Source organism: Pezoporus occidentalis, unplaced genomic scaffold (genome assembly GCF_034315485.1).
Source record: "Pezoporus occidentalis ecotype Australia unplaced genomic scaffold, CSIRO_AGI_Poc_V1 ctg276, whole genome shotgun sequence".
In the NCBI taxonomy this organism is placed as follows: Eukaryota; Metazoa; Chordata; class Aves; order Psittaciformes; family Psittacidae; genus Pezoporus; species Pezoporus occidentalis.
The window spans coordinates 529,816-551,812 of NW_026914675.1; the positions used below are offsets into that span (position 1 = coordinate 529,816).

Genomic DNA, 21,997 nt, shown 5'->3' on the forward strand with positions numbered 1-21,997 from the left:
ACTGACACAGCCATGAACAAACTGCACTGACACAGCCATGAACAAACTGCACTGACACAGCCAAACTGCACTGACACATCCATGAACAAACTGCACTGATACAGCCATGAACAAACTGCACTGACACAGCCAAACTGCACTGATACATCCATGAACAAACTGCACTGACACAGCCATGAACAAACTGCACTGATACAGCCAAACTGCACTGACACAGCCATGAACAAACTGCACTGACACAGCCATGAACAAACTGCACTGACACAGCCATGAACAAACTGCACTGACACAGCCAAACTGCACTGACACATCCATGAACAAACTGCACTGATACAGCCATGAACAAACTGCACTGACACAGCCAAACTGCACTGATACAGCCATGAACAAACTGCACTGACACAGCCATGAACAAACTGCACTGATACAGCCATGAACAAACTGCACTGACACATCCATGAACAAACTGCACTGACACAGCCATGAACAAACTGCACTGATACATCCATGAACAAACTGCACTGACACAGCCATGAACAAACTGCACTGACACAGCCATGAACAAACTGCACTGACACAGCCAAACTGCACTGACACAGCCAAACTGCACTGATACATCCATGAACAAACCGCACTGATACAGCCATGAATAAACCGCACTGATACAGCCAAACTGCACTGACACAGCCATGAACAAACTGCACTGACACAGCCAAACTGCACTGACACAGCCAAACTGCACTGATACATCCATGAACAAACTGCACTGATACAGCCATGAACAAACTGCACTGACACAGCCATGAACAAACTGCACTGATACAGCCATGAACAAACTGCACGGACACAGCCATGAACAAACTGCACTGATACAGCCATGAACAAACTGCACTGACACAGCCATGAACAAACTGCACTGATACAGCCATGAACAAACTGCACGGACACAGCCATGAACAAACTGCACTGATACAGCCATGAACAAACTGCACTGACACAGCCATGAACAAACTGCACTGACACAGCCATGAACAAACTGCACTGACACAGCCAAACTGCACTGATACAGCCATGAACAAACTGCACTGACACAGCCATGAACAAACTGCACTGCCAGACAAGACAGATTTGCTGTCCCAACAATCCCAGCTTCAACAAACGATGTTTCAGGCAAGACGGGATCAAGAACTTCCAGCTGGGAGCAGCTGATCCCTAAAGAAAACCTCTTAGGTGCCAACCCCCAAGGTCTTTCTAAACACGGGGTAAGAACTCACAGCCCGGAGGGCTCCGTGCTCCATCACTGCCCTGAGCCCAGCATCTGCTCTGAAACTCCCCAAAGCACTTACTGCTCCATAACCACAGTGATCACCTCTCCCCACAGCTCCTTCTCTGAGTCTCACCACGTTGCACCCAGCAGGAGCAGGCTCTGAGGAAGGCACCTTTCAGCAGAGCACACATCTCCTGGTCCCTGCTTTGTCACCCCCAAACCTCTGCTGCCACCGTGAGAACCCAGGGGGAGCAGCCGGAGCCTCTTCCCTCAGGACCAAATCCCACAAGGAATGCCGAGGAGGAGAAGAAAGAGAAAACTCAGGTGTTACCTTGTAGAGAGATGGGAACTTCAACCAGAACTGCATCTGGGACATTTTAAAGCAGCACTCAGCGTGCTGGCAGCAGGGCAGCACACGGAGGGAGCAGCAAGGCGAGACTTTGCGGCGGAGAATGGAGCAAGGTCCTCACTCATGACCGCGGCAGCAGCCAGGGAAGGAGCTCCTCAAGGCTTGGTAAGAGCTCCCATGCAGAAGCAGCGAGGAGGGCAAACGGAGGAGCAGAGGAGAGCCATGGAGCGGCCCCAGCGCCCGGGAGATTTGCATGCAGTGGTTAGTCACGAAGGAGAGTGCTCGTACTTCCTCTAAGCACGGGGCTGACTTTCAGGAAATGATGCCTGCTTGGTAAGTCAGGGAAATTACTGGCAATGCGAGGAGAATTACTGTATGTGGTGTAATGCAACCACAGAGACACTGTAAACAAAGCTCAGCTCCACAGCGGCGCGAGCCAGGCAGGAATCCGGCTCCCCATGGAACACCCTGAACCCCCCCCCTTCCCGTGCCCAGGCCCAGCCGGGTCCTGCCCCGGAGCCTGGGGTAAGGAATCAAGAGCATGAAGTGTTCACAAGGTGGGTTCTATCCCCCCCCACCCCACCCCATGTGCTGCTTTTGTCTCCGCTATCTACCCCACCCCAAATACTGCAGTTGGGAAAAGGAGCAGCAATTTTATCCCTTCTTTTCTAGACCATTGTTAGCCCACAGCATCCAGGAATGTCTCTTTTTCCCAAGGCTTTCCCTTTTAACGGGCTTGGTAACAGAAATAAGCAACATTTCTGCTCGGGGAGAGGAAAAAGGCACAAAAAAAGGGACATCTGGGAGGGATCTCGTCATCATAAGCTTAAGGAAAATCTGCTCCAACCACAGCCTGGGCTGATGGAGAAGTGACTTTGCCAGAGCACCCACTGTGCTGCAGAGCCACACGAGAGCTCCTGCTTGCTTTGGGAGCATGAGGTTCCTGTCTGGGTCTCCCCAGCACCACTGCTGGGCTCTGGATGGGGTTTCATCCCCACCAGCTCCCAGGGGCTCGGCTGCTCCAGCTGGGACCGGAGCTGGACCCTGCACTGCTCCGGGTCTGGAAGCACAGCTCCTGTGCTACCGGAGCAGGACAGGGAGGGGGACCCAGCCTGGCCAGGAAACCAGCAGAGCCCTAGCCCAGCAGATGCTGGGGGACACCGAGAGGAGCCCTGGCTGCGGATCAATCCACTCCTGCTCCGAGTCCTTCCATACAACCATGGCCCGGCTTCAAGGGAAAGGCAGCTCCCGGGGCCTCGTGCCGAGAAGTGCTGGAAAATCCCACATTCCAAGGCACTTCTCATAATCCAAAGCACTGGAGCGACGGCAGAGCCCCTACCAGGCCTGCAGGAGAGAGATGCTTCCTCCCGAGAATGCTGCGAGCGGCCGTTCCATGAGTGCTGCTGCAGAAAGCACAGTGGAAACGAAGCACTTGGTGTCTGTGGGCAGCTGGTTTGGGGTGGGGGGGGAAGGCACTGCCTGGGGTTTTAGTGCTGCCTTGATCTGAATTTGATTGCATTGCATTAGCTGGTAGTGCCCTGGAGCTTGGGATCGGTGCTTCAATGATACACGTGAACCTCAGAGACCAAATACATTCCTGAAACACCTTGGTTAGTGACTTGCTGGCTTTGCTCTGTGCCCTGGATCAAACCACCAGCTCTTCCCTGGGACTAACCAAGGGCTGTTTATGCAACCCTTGAAGCAGCAGGTGGGTTATTTCCTCTTCTGCTGGTGCACAAAGGGGGCAAAAGGTAGGCAGCAGGATGGGACTGCCAAGAGGAAGCAAGATGTCCTTACCGATAACTGGGGCTGCTACACTGATTTTGCCAGACCACAGAAGATAACCCACTGAGAAATCACCACCTGGAATTCTAACACCCTGTCCCAGCATTCCTGCTCCCCACAGTCACACGTGCTGATAGACAGGGATGCAGAATTAGTCCAGCATTTGCTTCACTTTGACTTCCTGTCAAACCCAGGGAGGTACAAGGAGTTGGATAACTGTTGGGGAAGCTCCACAGCATCCTCTGCCACCTCCTTACAGGACACTTCCTGACCACACTGACAGCATGGGCTGAGCTTCCAGGCAGAACCAGATCCCAGTGCTGTGCCTTGGAAAAGTCACTCCAAAAGCAGCCAAAGGGTGGACAAGCACCAAGCATCTGAACCCTGCAGCTTGTCCTGACAGGGCTGGGTTTTCCCAGAGGGATGAAGGATGGGAGAGCACGTCTTGGCCAGGCTGTGCCCTCCTCCTCCTGCTCCATGCCACCCAGCGGGGTGCAAGGCTTGGCTCTGCTCACCAAAGGGCTCTCACGTGCTGAGCCTGAGTAAACCCTTGCAGTGACCCTGCCTGCAGCATGTGGCAGGGAGACGCTGCAGCTCCTGGAGTACCGAATCCGGGAGGCAGGGAAAGAAGCACGCCCGGAGGCCGCGTTCCCATGGGATGCAGCAGTTCCCGTGGTGCTGCCGGGGGAGGACCGCTGGTGCTTCAGGCACGTTCCAGACCAGGACACGCAGTGACCACCAGCAGAACTGGTGATGGGGGAAGTCACCCAACCGGACTGGCTCAGGTGGATCCTGTTTTAAAGCATCTCCCAGTGGCCTGCTGTTAAATCCTATTACCAGCATTTTTCAGAGCACTCTGGGTTTCAGAGCAGCCCTTTTCCCACTTCTGTCAGCTTGATGAAGGGAGGAGGCAGGGAATGATTCTTGCCAAGAGCTCCAGAAGCCATTCCCCATCCTTGCCCTTCCCTTCCCTCCTGCCTGGAGGTGGGCATCACTGTTTGAAGTCTGCAATGGGGACAGAATGGAGCCCTTCAAGCCCTTGTACCCCACCCCTGGGGCCATGGGCACCCCAGGGGCACACACGAGCCCACGGGTGTCAACACCAACACAATGGGAGCACAACGGCTGCAGCCAGGGCTTCCTTTGAACACCCCAAGGCCTCATGTGAGCACTGTGGGCATCTCCCCCAAGTCAAGTGGAATTAAACCAGCCCAAATCCCAGCCCCAGAGTGCAAAACCAAAGAGCACGTAAAGGAACTTGAACAGAAAATGCTTCAAAGGAACCAGAGGCAGTTAACTGCCTCCAAACTGATTTTAATTCCTCTATTCCCTGTGGACGTAACTCCAGGACAGCAAGAGGAAGTTCCAGGATGTTTCTTATTCCAGGAAACTCTTCATTTCAGACAGAACCAAGTCTTTCATTGAATTTAATAACTGCTGCATTGATTTGTCTTAAATCACCCCAGCTCTGGGCACTGAAGCACTTTGAGAAATTAATACTTTTTAAAGAGTAGGTTAATTTCCTCCTCCCCCTTTAACAAGAAACACGAACAGGAGATTGCAGGGGGCTGGGAGGGAGAAGAGGGCTGGTTTATGATTAACAGGAGTGGTCAAGAGCCCCCCACAAGCAGATCAAACGAGGCTGTAATTGCATCTTTATAGCATTACTGCAAATGACTTTACCCACAAGCAGCCAATTCCTCCTTCTTCCACAGGCAAAATCAGTCGGGACTGACCTTCCTGCAGCCCAAGCACCACTCGGGTTTTAAGAGGGGTACCCCAAGTGTTCATACATTGAGCTGCTTCCCAGGGCAGGAAAGGGGGGAGCTTGTGCCAAACCCTCACAGGCGAGTCTGCACCTTCCACACTGAGCAGGAGCCCACCTCAGAAAGGTCAGGGTTATGTTCCAGTGGGACCTGGGCAAGTGGAGTCAGCAGAGGAGGCTTCAGGCATCCAGCAAAGCCCAGTTCTGGAGCACAGGGAGCAAGCTAAGTTAGGCAAAAGCAAACAGAGATGGTCAGAAACAGGCAGGCTGGGTTTAGGTAAGGAAAGGCTCAAAGGAAACAGGCAGTCTTGGGCTTTAAGTGATCATCAACAGGGCAGAACAGTGGAGTTGGAAGAAAAAAGCTGTGGTGGCCAAGAGCAGCAAGGACTGATGGGACAGGGATGCTTTTCCCAAACAGGCTGCTCTGCTGTCACGATAAGGCCCTGAGGACAGACACACAACAGAGGCCAAAGTGTTTAGTGTCTGGCTGTGGCAATGAAGCTCTCACCACCAGTGACACAGGACAGCACCAGTGCCGAGAGGACAAAAAGCCCTTTGCAGCAGGTTCGCTGCACTGGTTCCAGCTCACCAGCACTGAGACTGGAGGAATGAGCAGCAGAAGGCAATGGAAACCTGAATGGACTTGTCCTCAGGGCTGATTGCTGCAGACACGTGTGCAGGCAGGAGATTTCTTCCATAAGGAGATGGCAACAGCTGGGGGTGAGACCTTGCCTGAAGACAACAGCTCCCGAGAAACACCCTCAGACCCCATCACGGCCTCATGTAGCTGTTTCCTAAACCTCAGTTTAAGCCACTTGTTTATATAAAGAATGCCAATAGGCCAGCAAGGCTGAATCACCCCAGAGCAATCCAGAACCAAAAGTACTGTGGAGGAAACAAGTTCTTAAGTTCCCATTAGGCTGCTCTAGGCATGCAACCGAAGCACCTTGTCCAACATGCAGCGATGCTGCTGTGATACAATCGCCCTTCACCAGACCTGAACGGCTGCAGGGAATGATTCAACTGGGAAGCAATTCCCACTCCTGGCATCCTCAGGCTTTGCACTGAGCTGAGGATCCAGCTGAGAGCCTCAGAGATGAAACAGATTGAAGATGGGGGAGCAATGCCAGTGCTGGAGGAAACGCAGCACCTTTCCCACCCCCCAAGCCCCAGCAGGCACCAGCAATCCTCTGACCACCAGCAGCAAAGTGCTCACTACACAAATAGCTCAGAATCATCAGGCATTTGCTCTTCAGACCTTTAAAACCCTTCTTTGGTAATCCTTAAGAAGCTCTTGAAGGGCACAAACTGCCTGGAGGCCAGGCTGGAGCCCTGCTGCAGGGAGGCTCTGGGGATGCGGAGCTCAGGGCTCACTCTCAGATCGCACACAGGATCACGAAGCATCACTCTAGATCAGAGCTGACACCTCCAGCATCTTCCTCTGACCCCCCCTCAGGCAGCAGGCAGAACCCAGCACAGGCAGGCTGTGCTGATGCACACAGGGCTGCAAGATCCCTGCACTGGCCAACTATCCCAGATGGGATTTGGGGATCTTGCAAAGGTGCTGGTGTATGAAGGCAGCACGAGTTCTCACATAAGCACCTGACGTATTTGCCTGCCCAGTGATCACAGGTTTAATCAAGACTCTCTTCCCAAACCATGCAGCAAACTCCCCACATCCTCTCTTTGGTGTCATTCCTCTGTTTGGTGTGGTCGTAACAGCACAAAGTCTGCCAGGCCCTGCCACTCCTCCCACCGTGCTAGGCAAGGGTAAAAAGACAGGTACTTTCCTACACTGTCACCTAGAAAGATGTCACCACCCAAGTGTGCCCACAGCTTCCAAGTGGCACGTTTCGGCTTTCCAGGCAGATGGTTAATATTTAACACCCTGGCATCTGGGACAGCAAGAAATGAGTGGAAAACAGTGCTGAAGCAAGGGATGGAAGAGCTCCAGGAGAGTGGCACAGGAATGATTTCTTCTTCTGGCAGCTACTGGAGGTCAGTTGTGCCTGGTTTTCCTCAGAGCCCTCCTGCTCTTTTGCCACCCAGCTCACACAAAGAATCTCCTTTCCACAAAGAATCTCCCCAGATCTGCTCTTCCAAGCTGGCTGAGATCAAGTCCCACGACACAGCAGGGGATGGGAGCTGATGGACCACTCAGCTACTGCCTAAACTGGAGAGACATCAATTTGATGGGTGGACCACTCGGTGGATAAAGAACTGGCTGGAGGGCTGCATGCAAAGAGTTATGCTCAATGGCTCGAAGTCCAGCTGGAGACCAGGAACGAGTGGTGCTCCTCAGGGATCAGTGTTGGGACCAATCCTGTTCAACAGCTTTGTTGGCAACACGGACAGTGGGACCAAGTGCACCAACAGCTTCTGAATTGCTGTTGTCAGAGCTGCACACAACTCCTGTCAGGTGCTGGGTTTAAGAGCATAGCATCCCAGACTGCTTTGGGTTGGGAGGGACCTTAAGATCATCCAGCTCCAACCTCTGCCATGGGGAGGGACCTGTCCTATCCTTTCTCCTCAATGTGGCAACACTGAAACCCAAACCCATCCCCACCAAGCACCGTCCTCCCCCAGAGCCATCAGCTCTGCACTTACCTGAGGAAAGTCACCATTTTTTGGTAAGAAGTCCGTGGGGTCCACAGATGCATAGTTTGTATCCAAGAATTGGGGTCTGCTGATGGAATTCATATAAAAATCGTGATGGGAATTAAAATATTGCCTGGAAGGAAATGGGAAAAGCAGTTATTTCCTGGCAGTCCTGAGTATCTCTCAGGTTGCTTCAGACTCCATCATCACTGGTGAAGCTGCAGCTATGGGATGACCCGCAGTAACTGAATACATAAGAACGGTCTGCAGGACTAAATAACATCTCAGCCCACAACAAAGCAGAATTGAAGCCACTACACGAGGAGAAGCACTGAGTGCCACAGAGACATCACACCCCAACACCAGTTTGGGCCATAAAAGCAAAAGAGCCGTGGAGAGGAACCCCCACCCCACCATGCCCTGATGGAGGTTTGCTGCTCTCAAGAGATAGAAGTGGAGGGGTTATGGACACGCAGCCCCAGAGAGCACCACAGAAGTGATTGTACCCCTGCACAGAGCCAGGACTCTGCGAGCTGAGGAGTGAGTAAAGCAACGGCTTTCCCAATGCCCCCAGCAGACAGGGGCAGAGCTTCGGAAGAGCAGACGATTCCCTTCCTGCTCCCAGCAGCAGCAGGCTCTGGCCCGTGGGCCCCGTTGCCTGGCTTTGCTCTCGCAGTCACCAGCCCTTTCCCTTCCTGCAGGAGCACGGAATGTGCTCTGTAATCTTTCCCGTCAGGGCCGTGCCCTCGCGGCGCTTGGGCAATCGCCACCCAACACACGTCTGCGGGCTGGAGCCACCCCGCGACGCTTTCCCCTCGGGAACACCAGAGCCCAGACCCCACAGCACGGAGCCCTGGAACCAAGATACAAGAGGCGACGCTCCCCGGAGCGGAGCTGGGCACGGACGCGCTGCCATGGAGCGGGTGAAGCGCTGCGTGCGGCTGGCAGCTCATGGGCACAGCGCACTTAACAGGGCTTTATGCGCAAACGCTCTTCTCTCGCTCCACAAAACACATTCTTCCTGCTCTTTTGCCACTGTTACAGATAAAACCCTCGACGCAGAACAGCTCCCGCTTCCCTTTGCCTTTTCCCCTCCTTTTCAGCGCTGCCACAGTTTCTCCCACTGCAGTCTGGTACAGGATTGAACAGCCCAGCACTGACCCACGGCTCCTCCTCACCCATTCAACCAAACGAAAACCCGTGCTGAAATCAATGCGTTCACACCCCGGGGAAGGTTTGGTGCAAACGCTCCGGTCCCCACCGCATCTCCTGTGGGAGGATGGAGCTCACCCAGCGCTGAGGAACTATCCAGGGAAGGGGAAAACTCTCTTTACCGGAAGAGCAAACACGCTGCCTCCCATTTCAGCAGCACCTCGTGCTCTGGCCAAGAGCCAGCTGAGGTAACGGGAAGGAGCCCAAGCCAGCCCCAGCCTCCCCGCCTGCGGAACGACCAGCTCTGCTCTGTTATTTTGCTTCCTTTACATCTCGGGTTTGGAATCGGTGAGGTTGGGATGCGCTTTCTCCTTGCAGCCTGAAGAAAGAGCCGATAACAACTCGGTGCGCTGCTTTGAGATCCTCCTAGGAAAGGGCACGTTTCCCAAAGTCCTTGTAGTGCCTTTGGTGCTGTGCTTTACCCCTCTTTGAGTAAGAACTTAAGGAGATTGAATTAAACTGCAAAGCTGATGCTAGAGCGTCTTTTCTTTGTACAGGAATTGGTTTTCCTTCAGTTTTCCTGAAACTCAGACTTCCAACAGCAGGACCTGGAGGAACACACTGTGGACAGGCTCTTACAGGGATCCACATCTTGGAGGTGAGCAATGCAACACGCATCCCTCCAGGAGCTGGGTCTCCATCCTGTGGCAGGGCGCTGCCCCATGGGCTTGCTGCTCATCCCCACACATGGTGCTCTGGGGCCACGCTGCAGCTGCACTGGGGACCTCCTGTGGGCATTCTGGCTGGGCTTTATGCTCTGTTGTAGCTCTGGTTGTCTCCTTTCAGAGCCACAAACACCACATCTCAGGCCAGAAGATCAGAGACGAGCTGGGGGGTTCACAGGCTGTCTCAGCACCAGTCTTCTCCCCCACCAACAGACCAAGTTCTCAAAGCCTACTTTCCTTTTCAAGCAGCACTCCATACCTACGTGGAGAAGTGGAAAAGGGCACAAAAAGGGCAAGAAAAGGGGGTTGTGTGCTCTGGAAACTGAGGTTTTGAGAATTACCTTTTGGAGGATGCGTGACACCAGCTCCACCAGCACAAGTGGACTGACCCTGAAGCAAGGAACGCTGTGAGGAAGCCCAGCTCTTGAGGGATAACTGCCTTCCCCCAGGGGACCCAAGCCTCATCTGTTCCCTCAGCAAGGTTTAATACACTTGACATTCCCCAGGTTAAATGTGAAGCAGAGGCAAGCTTTGGTACCTTTTAAAGAAATCCACTAGCATGGAAATGAGCTACTGGATAGAAACAGGAAAAACCTGCTTCAGGACAAAGCTGTTGCTATGAGAGTAAGCCATGTCCAAACACAGCCACTTCCAAATGAGATTTCTCTGCAAGGATTTAAGAGAAACGTGCACTAACCCCAACGCCATCTGCTCTTTCCTGGTTTCCACATTGCTCTGCAATGACAGCTCCCTTTAAAACCCCATTTTTCACAGTTTCCATCACTTTCAGGATTCCTACCTGTAATGCCCTAACCCTAAACCCCCCTAAAGAAGTTTCAGCTGCCATTTTCAAATACAAAAGGACAGCCTTCTATTGTTCTGCGAACGGGAGAGATGGAAAATTTCACCTGAAAGGTGATTTTTACCATTACCAGGATATGAAAAACAGGAAGCCAGGGGTGCAGCCCTGCCTAAATCATTCTCTAGCAAACAATAACTACAATAGGCCTCATTTCCAAATGTAACTCTAGCAAAGTCAACAAGCTGACGTGTGTGTGGAGCACAGGCATGTCGTTGCAGGAGCAAGGCTATCGCGTTTCCAGCAGCGCTAAGGAGGAAAGTGAGGGGCAAACCCAGAACAAATGGTCAAAGCAAAAACCCCACACAAGAGACAAACACAATCCAATCCTGTGGTTCAATACAGCAAACCAGAAACCGTGTTAGAGCTCTCCCGAGGCTTCACCAAGTGTCATTTACAGGAATCGCGCTCAAAAAGTACAACCTCTTCCAATCAGAGGCAGCTTCAGAGCAGAGATGCTGAACTTAGCTGAGAACTCCTCTCCAGCTCTCACTCTGGGGAGGAACTGGAGAGGCAGAGCTGCGCTCAGCACCTATGGGACAGCTTCTGGGCTACCTCATGTCAGACGCTGCCCTGTTCCATCCGCCCCATCCTTGCCAGCTTGCGTTGCAGGCGGAGGAGCAGGCACCAGCAGAGCTAACAGGGACAAACCACATCCCATCCCTCTGAATGGAGAAGCCAGCAGGAGCATGGACACTCACGAGGACGGGTCTCTGCTTTACCACAGAGATGCTAAAATCCCTTTCGGAAGGAAGGGAAACTAAACCCTCAAGCACCTGGAAGCCAGTTATTAGCTCGGGATATCGAGTTCTGTTTCTTTTATTTTCCTCCCTCCCACCTCTGACCTAAATAAAAACACATCCTGTGTATGTGTGCCACTCCCTGTATTCACAGAGAGAGCAAAGCAGCCATGGACCAGCCATCAAACCTTCTTCCCAACAACCAACACCTCCTAGTCCCAAGAGAGTTCCAACCCAAGGCGCTCAATGGTGGCACAAGGATGCTTCATGTTGTCCCAAACATCTCCTGTCACATCCTGCCTTCTGAGCCAGGATGGAGGTTCGTTATAAAGGGGGAAGAAGAAAGAACAGTGATTATTGTTAGACAAAGATCTCTCAAAAATGCTATTTTGGGCACAGAATCTAGAAAAGCTTTTGCACTGAATCTAGAACGCACTTGGCTGGTGTCCTTCCCATCAGATAGGGCCGCTGTGATGAGGCAGAGGTTACAAAACCCATCACAACTGCACTCTGCAGCACTGCACTGTGTACTAGGCAGAAGTCAAGCCCAACTTCTCACATGGCCCATAGCCACCACCTCACACCTTGTGGGATGAGGTTATCAGTGAAGAACATCAGTTACAACCAGAGGAAGAAGTCACAGCTCCCATGACTGCTGCACTGTGCGGTTGGGGTTGCGTGTGTGTTTTTCATGTAGCTGGTCAGCTTCCACTCACCTACACAGCAAAAGATCTTGGCTTCACCTCAGCCCTAAGCCTGTCCCCTGGAACCAGTAACATCATCTTCCTGCCTGCACCACCTCTATACAGCTCGAGCTGGATCTGCTCAGCTGGACTGAGCTAACAGGGTGCTTTTAAGACCTCCATCAGTGTCACAAACTCCGGCTAAGCCAAGGCTGTCCCTCCCTTAGAGCAGCCTCCAAGTTCACCCAAAAACAAAGGGTTTATCTTCTGTTGTAGTTGCTGTTAAAAAAAAAAGGCTGTTTGCTGCTTTTCCCAAGATGTAGCAGTTTACGAAATGCCACAAGATCAGTGGGTGATGCAATTATTTCCCCATCAGTTCATGAAACAGAGTAAACAAGGAAAGCAGCAAAGAAACAGTTGAATCACGGGGTGTGCAAGAGCAGAACGACACAAAGAGCAGCACTCACTGGTTTTCACTGGGGAAGGATGAGGCTGGGAAAGAGGCAGGGTAGCAGCTGCTCAACGACTCGGTGGCCAGCATGGAGGTCTGTAAGGAGAAACCAGAATGGTCAGGGCAGCAGAGGGGTACTGCGATACCTGTGCCCAGATCCGGGGCCAGGCTCCTCACTTCCCTCCCTTGGTGCCTTCCAGAAGCTGGGGGGGGGGGGGGGGGTGTGTTTCATCTCTCCCAGTAGAGAAACCAAGTGCTACACCCCAAGCTTTCAGCTTCTGAACCCTCTTCCTACAGCTGGCCCCAGAAGGGCCGCAGGGTCAGTGCCCTCCCCAGCCCCTGCAGAATGAGACCAAGCCATTAACTGGAAATGGGCACAGAAACACCCAAACATCCTCTTTGAGTCTTCCCACCTCCCTAAGCAGCCTCCAACGTTACCGGGAAGCTTTTAGCTCTGCACATACCAATACAATCACAGAAGGAACACAGGATCTTATTACACAGCTACTGATCAGTTTTTATCTGTCCTTTCTTGTGTCCACAGCAGTGACACCTCACGCTTGAAGCAACATGAAACAGGCCTCTTGGTTTAACCTCTCTATTCCTATAGGACAAACTCAAGAGTTATAAAGAGAAAACTGCAGGAACATGTAAGCTATTTTGGGACAGACGTTTGCTTCTTGCCCTGCTGAGGACAAACGCATCAGGGACAAATCTTGTTTTAGCAGCTGGATCGGGACTAATACAACCCTATTGATCTCTGCCACCCCCAGAGAGGCACAGCTGGACCCAGCAATAGATTTAGCAAGTCACAGAGATGAGCTGGGGTAGAAACAAAGTTTGTAATTCTGCCTAAGTCTTCAGGCCCTTCCCAAGGAGCCTGGCACCTACCAGCATTTAGAGAGGCATTGTTTTAATCACAGCCTCATCTTTCTCCTGCCACGTGGAAGGCAGCAGAAAGCCGTCACCTCAGCCCTCCAACAGGCCCAATTGATACCCCATGCCCCTGGAGAGCTGCCCAGACAGGCTGGTAAACAGCTCCCATAGCACACCCAGGATCACAGAATGGTTTGGGTTGGAAAGGAACTTAAGATCATCCGGTTCCAACCCCCTGCCATAGGCAGGGACACCTCACACTAAACCATAGCACCCAAGGCTCTGTCCAACCTGGCCACGGATGGAGCATTCACCACTTCTCTGGGCACCCTGTGCCAGCGCCTCAGCATCCTCACAGGGAAGAGCTTCTTCCTTATATCCAACCTGAACTTCCCCTGTTCCAGTCTGAACCCATAACCCCTTGTCCTATCACTGCAGTCCCTGATGCAGAGTCCCTCTCCAGCATCCTTGTAGCCCCCTTCAGACACTGGAAGCTGCTCTGAGGTCTCCACGCAGCTTCTCTTCTCCAGCCTGAACAGCCCCAATGTTCTCAGCCTGGCTCCACACAGGAGCTGCTGCAGCCCCTGAGCATCCTCGTGGCCTCCTCTGGACCTGCTCCAACATCTCCATCTCCTTCTTATGCTGAGGACACCAGCACCGCACACAGCGCTGCAGGGGGGTCTCATGAGAGCAGAGCAGAGGGGCAGGATCCCCTCCTTACATGCCCCTGATGCTGACACCCCAAAACTGCCCACGTGGGGCCTCACCTCCATGGCAAGCTGCGGGGGGAGGCTGGGGGTGCTGAGGAGCCTGTGCCCCAGCTGCTGGTGCTCGTGCAGTGGGTAGTTCTTCCCCCCATCCATGGCAGGGGGTGCTGAGGGCATCAGCCTGCGTCCTGCTGCATGAAGTCCTGCGGGCAGGTGGAACAGGCTGTGGAATGCTGGGAGGTTCTTTATCTGTGCTCTTCACCCTGCACCATGTCCTAAGGTGGAAAAGAAACACACATTTAAGTGTTATGAAAGGGGAAGTGGGGGGAAAAAACCCAACAGTTCCATGAGCAAACAGAGCCAAGAGGTCAGTAAACAGGCACCAGCCTGTGAAATGCTGCTGCCCCTTTAGAAAAAGAGGGTTTTTTCCTGGGAAAGAGAGCTCTTAAATATCACCACACCTGAACTCAAACACACCTCTCCTCTTCCTGGGGCCGCCAGCACCGTGGGCTCTGTAACACACACACACACACGTGGCTTTCACCATGAGGAACGGTCTGGTCTCACACACACAGATTCTGTGCAAGCTCCTGGCCAGCACCTCCCCGAGGTCGCTGGCTCTCAGGAACCATCACTGCAGGGACCATGAGGGAATCTCCTCTGGGTCAGCTCCCATCCTGCAGATGGGACTTCAGAACCGTGTTTGCTGAAGCAAGAGCATTGTCCTGGCAGGGATTAACCTCACGCCAAGATGCTGCCCCAGTGCAAGTTCTCAGCCAAAACCCCCAACCTAAGTTCCAACTCTTCATTTCTCTTTGCTACATTCTCATAACTCAAATGGACACAGATTTCCAATTGGATTTAATGGATTAGAAAGAGAGATGCTAAAAGCAACCTACACAACCAGAGCAGCAAGAGAGAAGCATCCGGGATGCCTTTACTTCCCCTTGGACCTTTCTTTGCCCCTCCTCTGCCTCTCATGGCCCCATCTGCAGCCCGGAGCACATGAAACTGCTCTGTCCATCCTCACCGAGCAGGCAAACTGAAGCTGAGCTCTAAACCACAGCAGCTTCGATCATTCCGATGCTGCCATTTGCTGCAAGCGGTGGTTTTGAAAAGCCATTTCTGAGTCAGAGCCCCTTTAAAGAGAAGTGACCTTTCCACGGACAAAATGATTGCTGCATCGCTAATGGAAAGCGAAATTCAAGCGACTCTTTCTTTTCGTTCTCCCTCCGGTGGCAGGGGCCACGCTCCGAGGAGCAGCAGCTCTGGCTGAGAGGCTGACACCGATCCCCATCCCATGCTGAGGAATTACCAGGCAAATCCCTTGTGTTCCTGGTGGAAGAGCAGAGCCCGGCGCCTCCATGCCCCTGCTCCTCTCCCCTTGCAGGGCACGACTGCCTTCACAAGCCACGTCCCGAGGCCGTCGCCCTGCGGGCTGAAGCAGCATTCCCCATGTGCTCTAGTGGGATGTGCTCACTTGATGGGAGCTCCCCAGCCCGTGCTGGGTTAGAGCTGCCCCAGGAGCAGAGGCCAGCAGTGGGGCTCACAGCCCTGAGTGCTCAGGCAGGCTCTGCCTCCTCCCCCTGCCCCACAGACTGCAGAAAGACAACGATAAAGGGAGGCCAAGTGACCAAGGTGCCTTTAGGTGCCAGCTTCTTTGCTAGGAGAGCACAACGGAGCATCCCCTGCAGAGAACAAGGTCTATACAGCAGCAGAAGGAACACTGAATAGATCACTACACCACAAAAGCCTGAGACCATCTCAATTCCTAACAGAACAAATAATCTTCACAAAGGCCTGGGACCACCTAGACCCTTTTCATTGGCTTGAGTTCACCAGACATTTACTGCAGCCTCATTCTTTACAAGCAGAAGTGTTTCTTTTTACTACACCATAAAATCCACACTCAGCCTTTACAGTCCACAAGCCCAGGAGCAAAAAATAGCTCAAACCACTTAGCCAGCACCCCAGCATCCCAACTAACATTGTCACGCTGGCCTCAGGCCTCCCGATTTCATGGCCAAGTGTTAGCACCAGGGTTCCCAAACGCAGCCTCTCAACCGCTTGTAGTCTTGAAGCCTCGTTAGAAGCTGCTTCATCACAGCCTTCCTTGGCTGCAGTCAGCTCACAGCACGACCCTGGCCCCACTCACACTTCAATGAAGTGTTGATGCTCAGGTCCTGTTGTCTAAGCAAAACCTGCTCCGTATCCCACCTCCTGAATGTAAAGGACCGAGATGAACTCCATCCAGCAGCCCAGAGTTCTCATCCCACCTGCCAAGCGGCTCCAGGCTCTGAAGACAGTAAATGAAGATACTAAAATGTTGGAGGACTTCTTCCTCCCAAGCCACATGATTTATTGCGACAGAACTCACAAAGAGGGACGCACAGATGCAGACCTTGACGTCGAGCCCCTTGTGAAGAGATGCAGTAAAAAGCTTCACCAGAGAGAAGTGAAACAAGCTGTGCGTCAGCGCGATGCCCACCCAGCATCTTGGGGATGCTCTGCTCTCCTCTCCAGGCTTTGCTGCTTTTCTCCCTCAGGTTCTCTGATGCACAGAGCCCTTAATGCTCAAGCACCACAGCACAGCTGATCACCACCAAGAGCTGCCAGGAACCGGCTGCCTCTACAAGGTCCTTGTGAGCTCCAACACCCGCAGCCGTGCCCCACCAGCATTCACAAGGAACCACAACAGTGTGAGTACAAACAGGAAATGAGAAGGCTGGAATACTCCATCATGGGGGTGGATCTACTGAGGGGTTCCAAATTACACTCAAGCATCAAGAACAAGAGGCAGCAAGCCTTCACTCTCCATCCTTTTCCTTTCCATCTGCTGCCCTGATGCTGAGGATGCCGAAGGCGCATCTTCCGACCCAAGAGCAGTACCAGGGATGTGGCAGCCGAGCACACAGTGGATGTCATCAAACCCAACCTGCTCCACCTAAAAAAGGCTTCAGTTCTGTAAAACCATCTTTGCTTCAGCATGCAGGAAGCCAGCAGGTACATCAGGCTCTGAGATGAGGGAGTGCGGAGCAGCCCTCACTGTAGGCTCACACTCTGATAAGAAGAGCTTGCTGTCTGGCTTGCTCCAGATCGACCTGACCCCAAGCACAGGACAATACCCATCACAAGGACAGGGGTACACGCTCATCTTCCCATCCTCCAGGCTGCCCCGTCATGGAAAGCCACAAAAATTCCATTTCCACACCCCATCCTGTCGCTGGAATAAAACCTGATAAACACAAAGGTCCGGGGTTTGCAAGAGCACCCTCAGAGCAAACTCCTCTGAAGCACTTCACCTCTTCTCCCAAATACACCCCAACAAAACAACAGGTCCCATTGTCACAGCAAAGCAGAGCTCCCCAGCTGGAGCTAATGCTGCTGCAGGGGAATGCAAGTGGCCCACCAGGACTTTTTAGTGCTTTTTTTAGTGTATTAAGGTGCTACCAGCAAGGAATGTGACTTGGGAGCACTGGAAACTCCAAGGGCAGCAGTGAAGAACACTGTAATAATGCCTGTCAGCAAACCAGGACATGACACCAACACAAACCCCGGTGCACGTCACATCCCGAGAGCACAGGAAACAGTTGGAGTGCTGTTAGGTACCAAACACTGACAAGGAATTTCCAGAGCTTCCTGAGTGGATTAAGCTTCAAAATAGAACTGCCAAGTAATGAGGCATCCCTAAGGACCAGCAGTGATCTCCAGACTCGGAGCACTGGCACTCAAGGAATGACTACAGGAGCCTGACATCATGCCCAGAGGTTATGGAGCACAAAACCTCTTTAACAGCTTGAGCTTTTGAGGAGTTCCATCAGAGCAGCACTGCAGCAGCCAGGTTCAGGTGGGAAGACAATGAACTGCTCTGCAACAAGCAGGATGCCAGAGCTGGAAGTTCACGGGGAGCTGCAAGTGAAGAGGTGAAACCAGCCCATGGCACAGAGCAAGCACTTCCTCCTGCTGCAGGTCAGCCTTTGTTAACGGGAGACAGGCAGGAAACCACAGGTATGCACGGAGCAGGAGCTAAACCTGCTCATCGGGAACTACCACGTGCTCCATAATGACAAGGAGACCTCCGAAATCTGATCTAGTTCCTTCTCCTGCTGCTGATTAATTCCCCACACACACACACATCCATAGATCAGAATGGGAGCCCCAAGCCTCATGCCCTCACCTGGCTCCATCCATCCATTCAGGCACTGCCATGGGTGAGCTGCTCCTGGGAGGAATTCTTTACACCACAATCGATATGTAACTGCCCAAAGAAATGGGAACCTCCTCCTGAGGAACTCTCAAAGCCATTTTACATCTCGAGCACCAAGTTCCTCTTTCATGTTTCTCTTTGCCATATTTTTGGACAGCTTAGACCAAACAACGTGTTTTGCCTTGAGGAATGAGAAGAGAAGGCTTCGAAGCCAAGCCCAGCAGTGACTCACTCCAAGAAACAGGAAAACCAAGGGCCAGAAGCTGGGATCTACCCTCCTGCTGCAATCACAGCCCCCCTGCAGAGCTACCATGAGGCTCCATCGCCCTCAGAACAGGGACTGGCAGGCAGAGGCCAGTATCTTGAGTACAGAGGTCCAACACGAGCAGAAGTGTCAGATCGTTTGCCTGCAGAGAAGTCAGAACAGGAATGGAAATACCTTTGGTTTTTGTTCTCTTCACTGTTTGCAGCTAAGCTCTTTTTCATCAGGCAAAGCCAGTTCTTTGCAGAGCAAACACAGGTACAGCTCTGCTTGTTGGTGAATCTGAAACACCACTGGAAAAGGCATTTCATTTACAAAGGTAGAAGTTAAGGCAGAGACAGAACATCCCTGTGGGTGACTCCCTCACTGCTACTCTTAAGCAAAAGACTGGTGCATTTCTATCTGAAAGCCAAAGAATCCAAAGCCTGTTCCTTACAAGAGCTGTCTTAGAAGACACGCTGACAGCATGCTTTTACCTCAGCTGAAGTGCAGAAAGGAAGAAGACTCCAACCCTGCATATTAGAAAGCATGGCAAAAAGTGGGCCTGATGTAGGCAACTTCCAAGTAACATTAGGAGTTACAGAGAAGAGGGGAGGGAAACACCCTAACGTCTGGCACAGGAGGAACACAGCTCAGCCCAGTTACAAACACGAAGGGTAACAGCAATCTATAAGCCACTGATTATCTATGATGGAAACAGAATCACTCCAGGGCATCCTAACGCAAGCCCTTTAAGCCACCTTGATCCCCTGGATGCTTTTGGCAAGGAAGAACACGCACTGGGAGCATGGCAGAGAGCGGTGAGGGCACGGCTCCAGCTTGGGAGCAACACGGAGACAGAACCGGGACAAACCCTGCTGCTCAACCAGGCTACACAAGTCACACAGTGCAGAATCAGTGTGAATCCGACAGAGCAGGCGCTGGAGTCAGTCAGTCTGTAAGCAAAGGGAAGGACTGAGAGCACTGCAGAGCTTCTTGCCAGATCTATGCAAGATACATGGTAGTGTAGGCAAAAGGGAGAACTTTGGAGAGCCCTCTGCAGACAGTGGTGTTGCTAGAGAAGGAAGAGCTTTACCCTTCAAGCAGCACTTGCTCCTCCTCCTGTGAAGCTCAGACCATACAGGGAAGAATAAATTACAGTCAAAGACAACTTTTGGGAGGGCAAAGTCCTCTTGACAAGAAATAGTAACTGTCCCACAGAGGGAACAAGCTTAATTCGGAGTCTTGTTGCTGGCATCCTTCCCAGTGGGCCATTCCCTACATTTCCAGGGATTAATCTTAGGCAATTAAGTGGTGCAGCAGCTTTAGCAACACCAGAAAGGTTCATTAATCTGTCCACTCATAGAAGTTGGCTGAAATCCTCCACGGAAACTTCTCTTTCAAGGCTGCACAATTAAAGCCAATTGCTGATGCTACCTGCAGCACTGAGTTCATGGCCTCTCCTGCATCCCTGGGCAGAGATGTCAGGTCCCTGCTTCACCCTGCTTCCCTGGGACCATGAGCACACAAACACACATTGACCAGCCTTCAGGCACACTTTCTCTGGGCGAGAAGCAAGTATTCACCTCTTTCATAGCTACACGGCTACAGACCTTGATTGTGCAACCCAAAACCACCAAAGAGTTTTAAGTTTTAAGCTTAAAAAAAGACATTTGCAGTGAATATAAAACTTCTCATTAAGCCCAAAGGGCTTTCCTGAGAGATCCAGCCTCTCGACTGAACGTCACAGGGCAACATTCAGCGACTACACAGTCAGCTCTTTATTAGTGCCACTAGTCAGAAAGCTTTAAACCTGTGTCAGCAGCCTTGTCACAGCCCCTCCGTTTCAGGGTTCTACAACTTACCCATTGAAAAGGCCCCATTCAGGCAGGAAACACCCTCAACCACACCATGTGCTCACTGCTTGAATCCAAAACAACAACAAATTCCTGTCCCCGTGCACCCCAGCGGGATCAAAAGCCACGGTGGAGGCGCTGGAAGCTCCTCAGTGAGCAGACGCAGCCTGGTCCCATGGCTGGCATGTGACAAAACACAACGCTTGGTCCCACTGGGTTTGTTCCAAAGGGAGGAATGCCGCTCCAGGAGAAGCCTGCTCAAGGATGGGGATGGAAGACTCTGGGTGAAGGTAAAACTTGGGAGGAAGCTGTACTGATGCACCCACAGCAGGCGGGGGGAGAGCTGGGTGCTTCAGGTGACACGGAGGGGATCTGTGCGAGACACCAGCACCGCCAACGTCCTCCAGGCACCCCAGTCTGCAGCAGTAACAACACACCAACGGGAAAAACCCTTCCCGGCTTCTGGATCCCAGCACAGAACCTGCAGAACTCGCCCTTCCGCAGCCCACCTCGCTGTCCCTGTAGTCACCGTTCTCCTGCCGGTGTTTACGGTTACTTCTCCTCAATCTTGTGTTAGGGGTCAATTACAGGAAGAACCGGTGCCCGTTAGAGCGAGCTCCTCCGTTTCGGAGGCTCTTAATGGAGCCCTCGGAGCTCCACCACAACAGGCAGCGCTCGGCAGCCAGGCGCTGGCCCGCGGTGCATTTCTGCGGGCGGCTTCTCCGCTCCCGTTTAGAAGCGGCTGAACCGGGACCGGGACCGCGGCCTCGGCCGCGCCCGGACAGGGTCCGGCCAAGCAGAGCCCCAAGAGCCCGGTCCTTGCTCGGCAACAGAGGAACCGGCCCCGCTGCCGCTTCCCGGCTCCCGAGGCCGCACCCGGCGATCCCCGGCTTCCCCCCCGGTGACCGCCGCCAGAGACACGCGGGAGGCACCGCGGGGGACCCAGCGCTCGCTGCCCGTTCCGCGGCCTCTCCTCGACGGCACCGGACCGGGAGCCGCGCTCCCCCCCCCGCCCCAGGACCCCTCAAGCCCCGGCCCCGCCGCGGGGCCCGGCGCTCTCTGCCCGCTGAGGGGAGCGGCGCGGGGGGAGGACGGGGACCGAGCCCTCCGGAACCCTCCGCAGCCCGGCCCTTACCTGCGTCCGGGGGGGCCCGGGCTCAGGCTCCTGCCCGGCGGCCGCCTCCTCTCCGCACCTCTTCCGCGTTCCGCGCGGCCATCTTGGGGGACACGGACGGAAGTGAGGGGGGGACCGGGGGAGACCCGGGGCCGGGCCAAAGGCAGCTCCTCCCCGCGGAACCGGAGCTCCCCGAGCGCTGGGAAGGGGCGTACGGGAGCCTCAGAGCGGGGAATTGAGGGCTCGGGAGCCGCCGTTGCTCGTGTGGGGTCCGTGCTCCCTGTGAGCCCCAGGATAAGGACAGGAAAGCACCGGGACGGGGCTGGTTTTACCTGGGCATCCCTACGGCGGCGGCGGCAGGAGCATCCCTGGAGGTGGGGAGGGATCGAGCCCCGGGCAGACGGAGCCGCCTTTCGGAACGGGGCTCTTACCGGAGGCAGCACGGAGGGACCTTGACCAGGGAGGGCCGTGACACCGCGGCTGGAGCGGGGCAAACTCCTGCTCCGGGTCACCGGGCAGCGGTGCCCGGCTCTGGGCAGTGCGGGCTCCTCACCCGCCCGTTCCCACTGGGATAGTTCCTTTTCTTCCTGGTGGCTGTGCTTGGATGTGCTGGGAGCAGCGC

The 21,997-nt window shown here is 53.5% G+C and overlaps 1 protein-coding gene across 5 annotated transcripts in view; it reads right to left on the minus strand.

Moving 5' to 3' along the window:
* Positions 1 to 21,728, minus strand: part of SBNO2 (strawberry notch homolog 2) — a 48,118-nt gene extending 26,390 nt beyond the window's left edge. For 3 of the 5 annotated variants that reach the window (XM_062625068.1, XM_062625067.1, XM_062625065.1), the window contains exons 1-4: positions 21,397 to 21,533; positions 14,018 to 14,232; positions 12,391 to 12,470; positions 7,774 to 7,897 (exon numbers count right to left, since the gene is read on the minus strand). In XM_062625068.1, the coding sequence (XP_062481052.1) occupies positions 7,774 to 7,897; positions 12,391 to 12,470; positions 14,018 to 14,134 (321 nt within the window). In that variant the 5' untranslated portion in view covers positions 14,135 to 14,232; positions 21,397 to 21,533. Of the gene's footprint in view, positions 1 to 1,598; positions 1,902 to 7,773; positions 7,898 to 12,390; positions 12,471 to 14,017; positions 14,233 to 21,396; positions 21,534 to 21,707 lie in introns of those variants that run through there. The other 2 variants (XM_062625066.1, XM_062625069.1) reach the window with 2 other exon arrangements.
* Between the last annotated feature and the right edge of the window lie 269 nt (positions 21,729 to 21,997).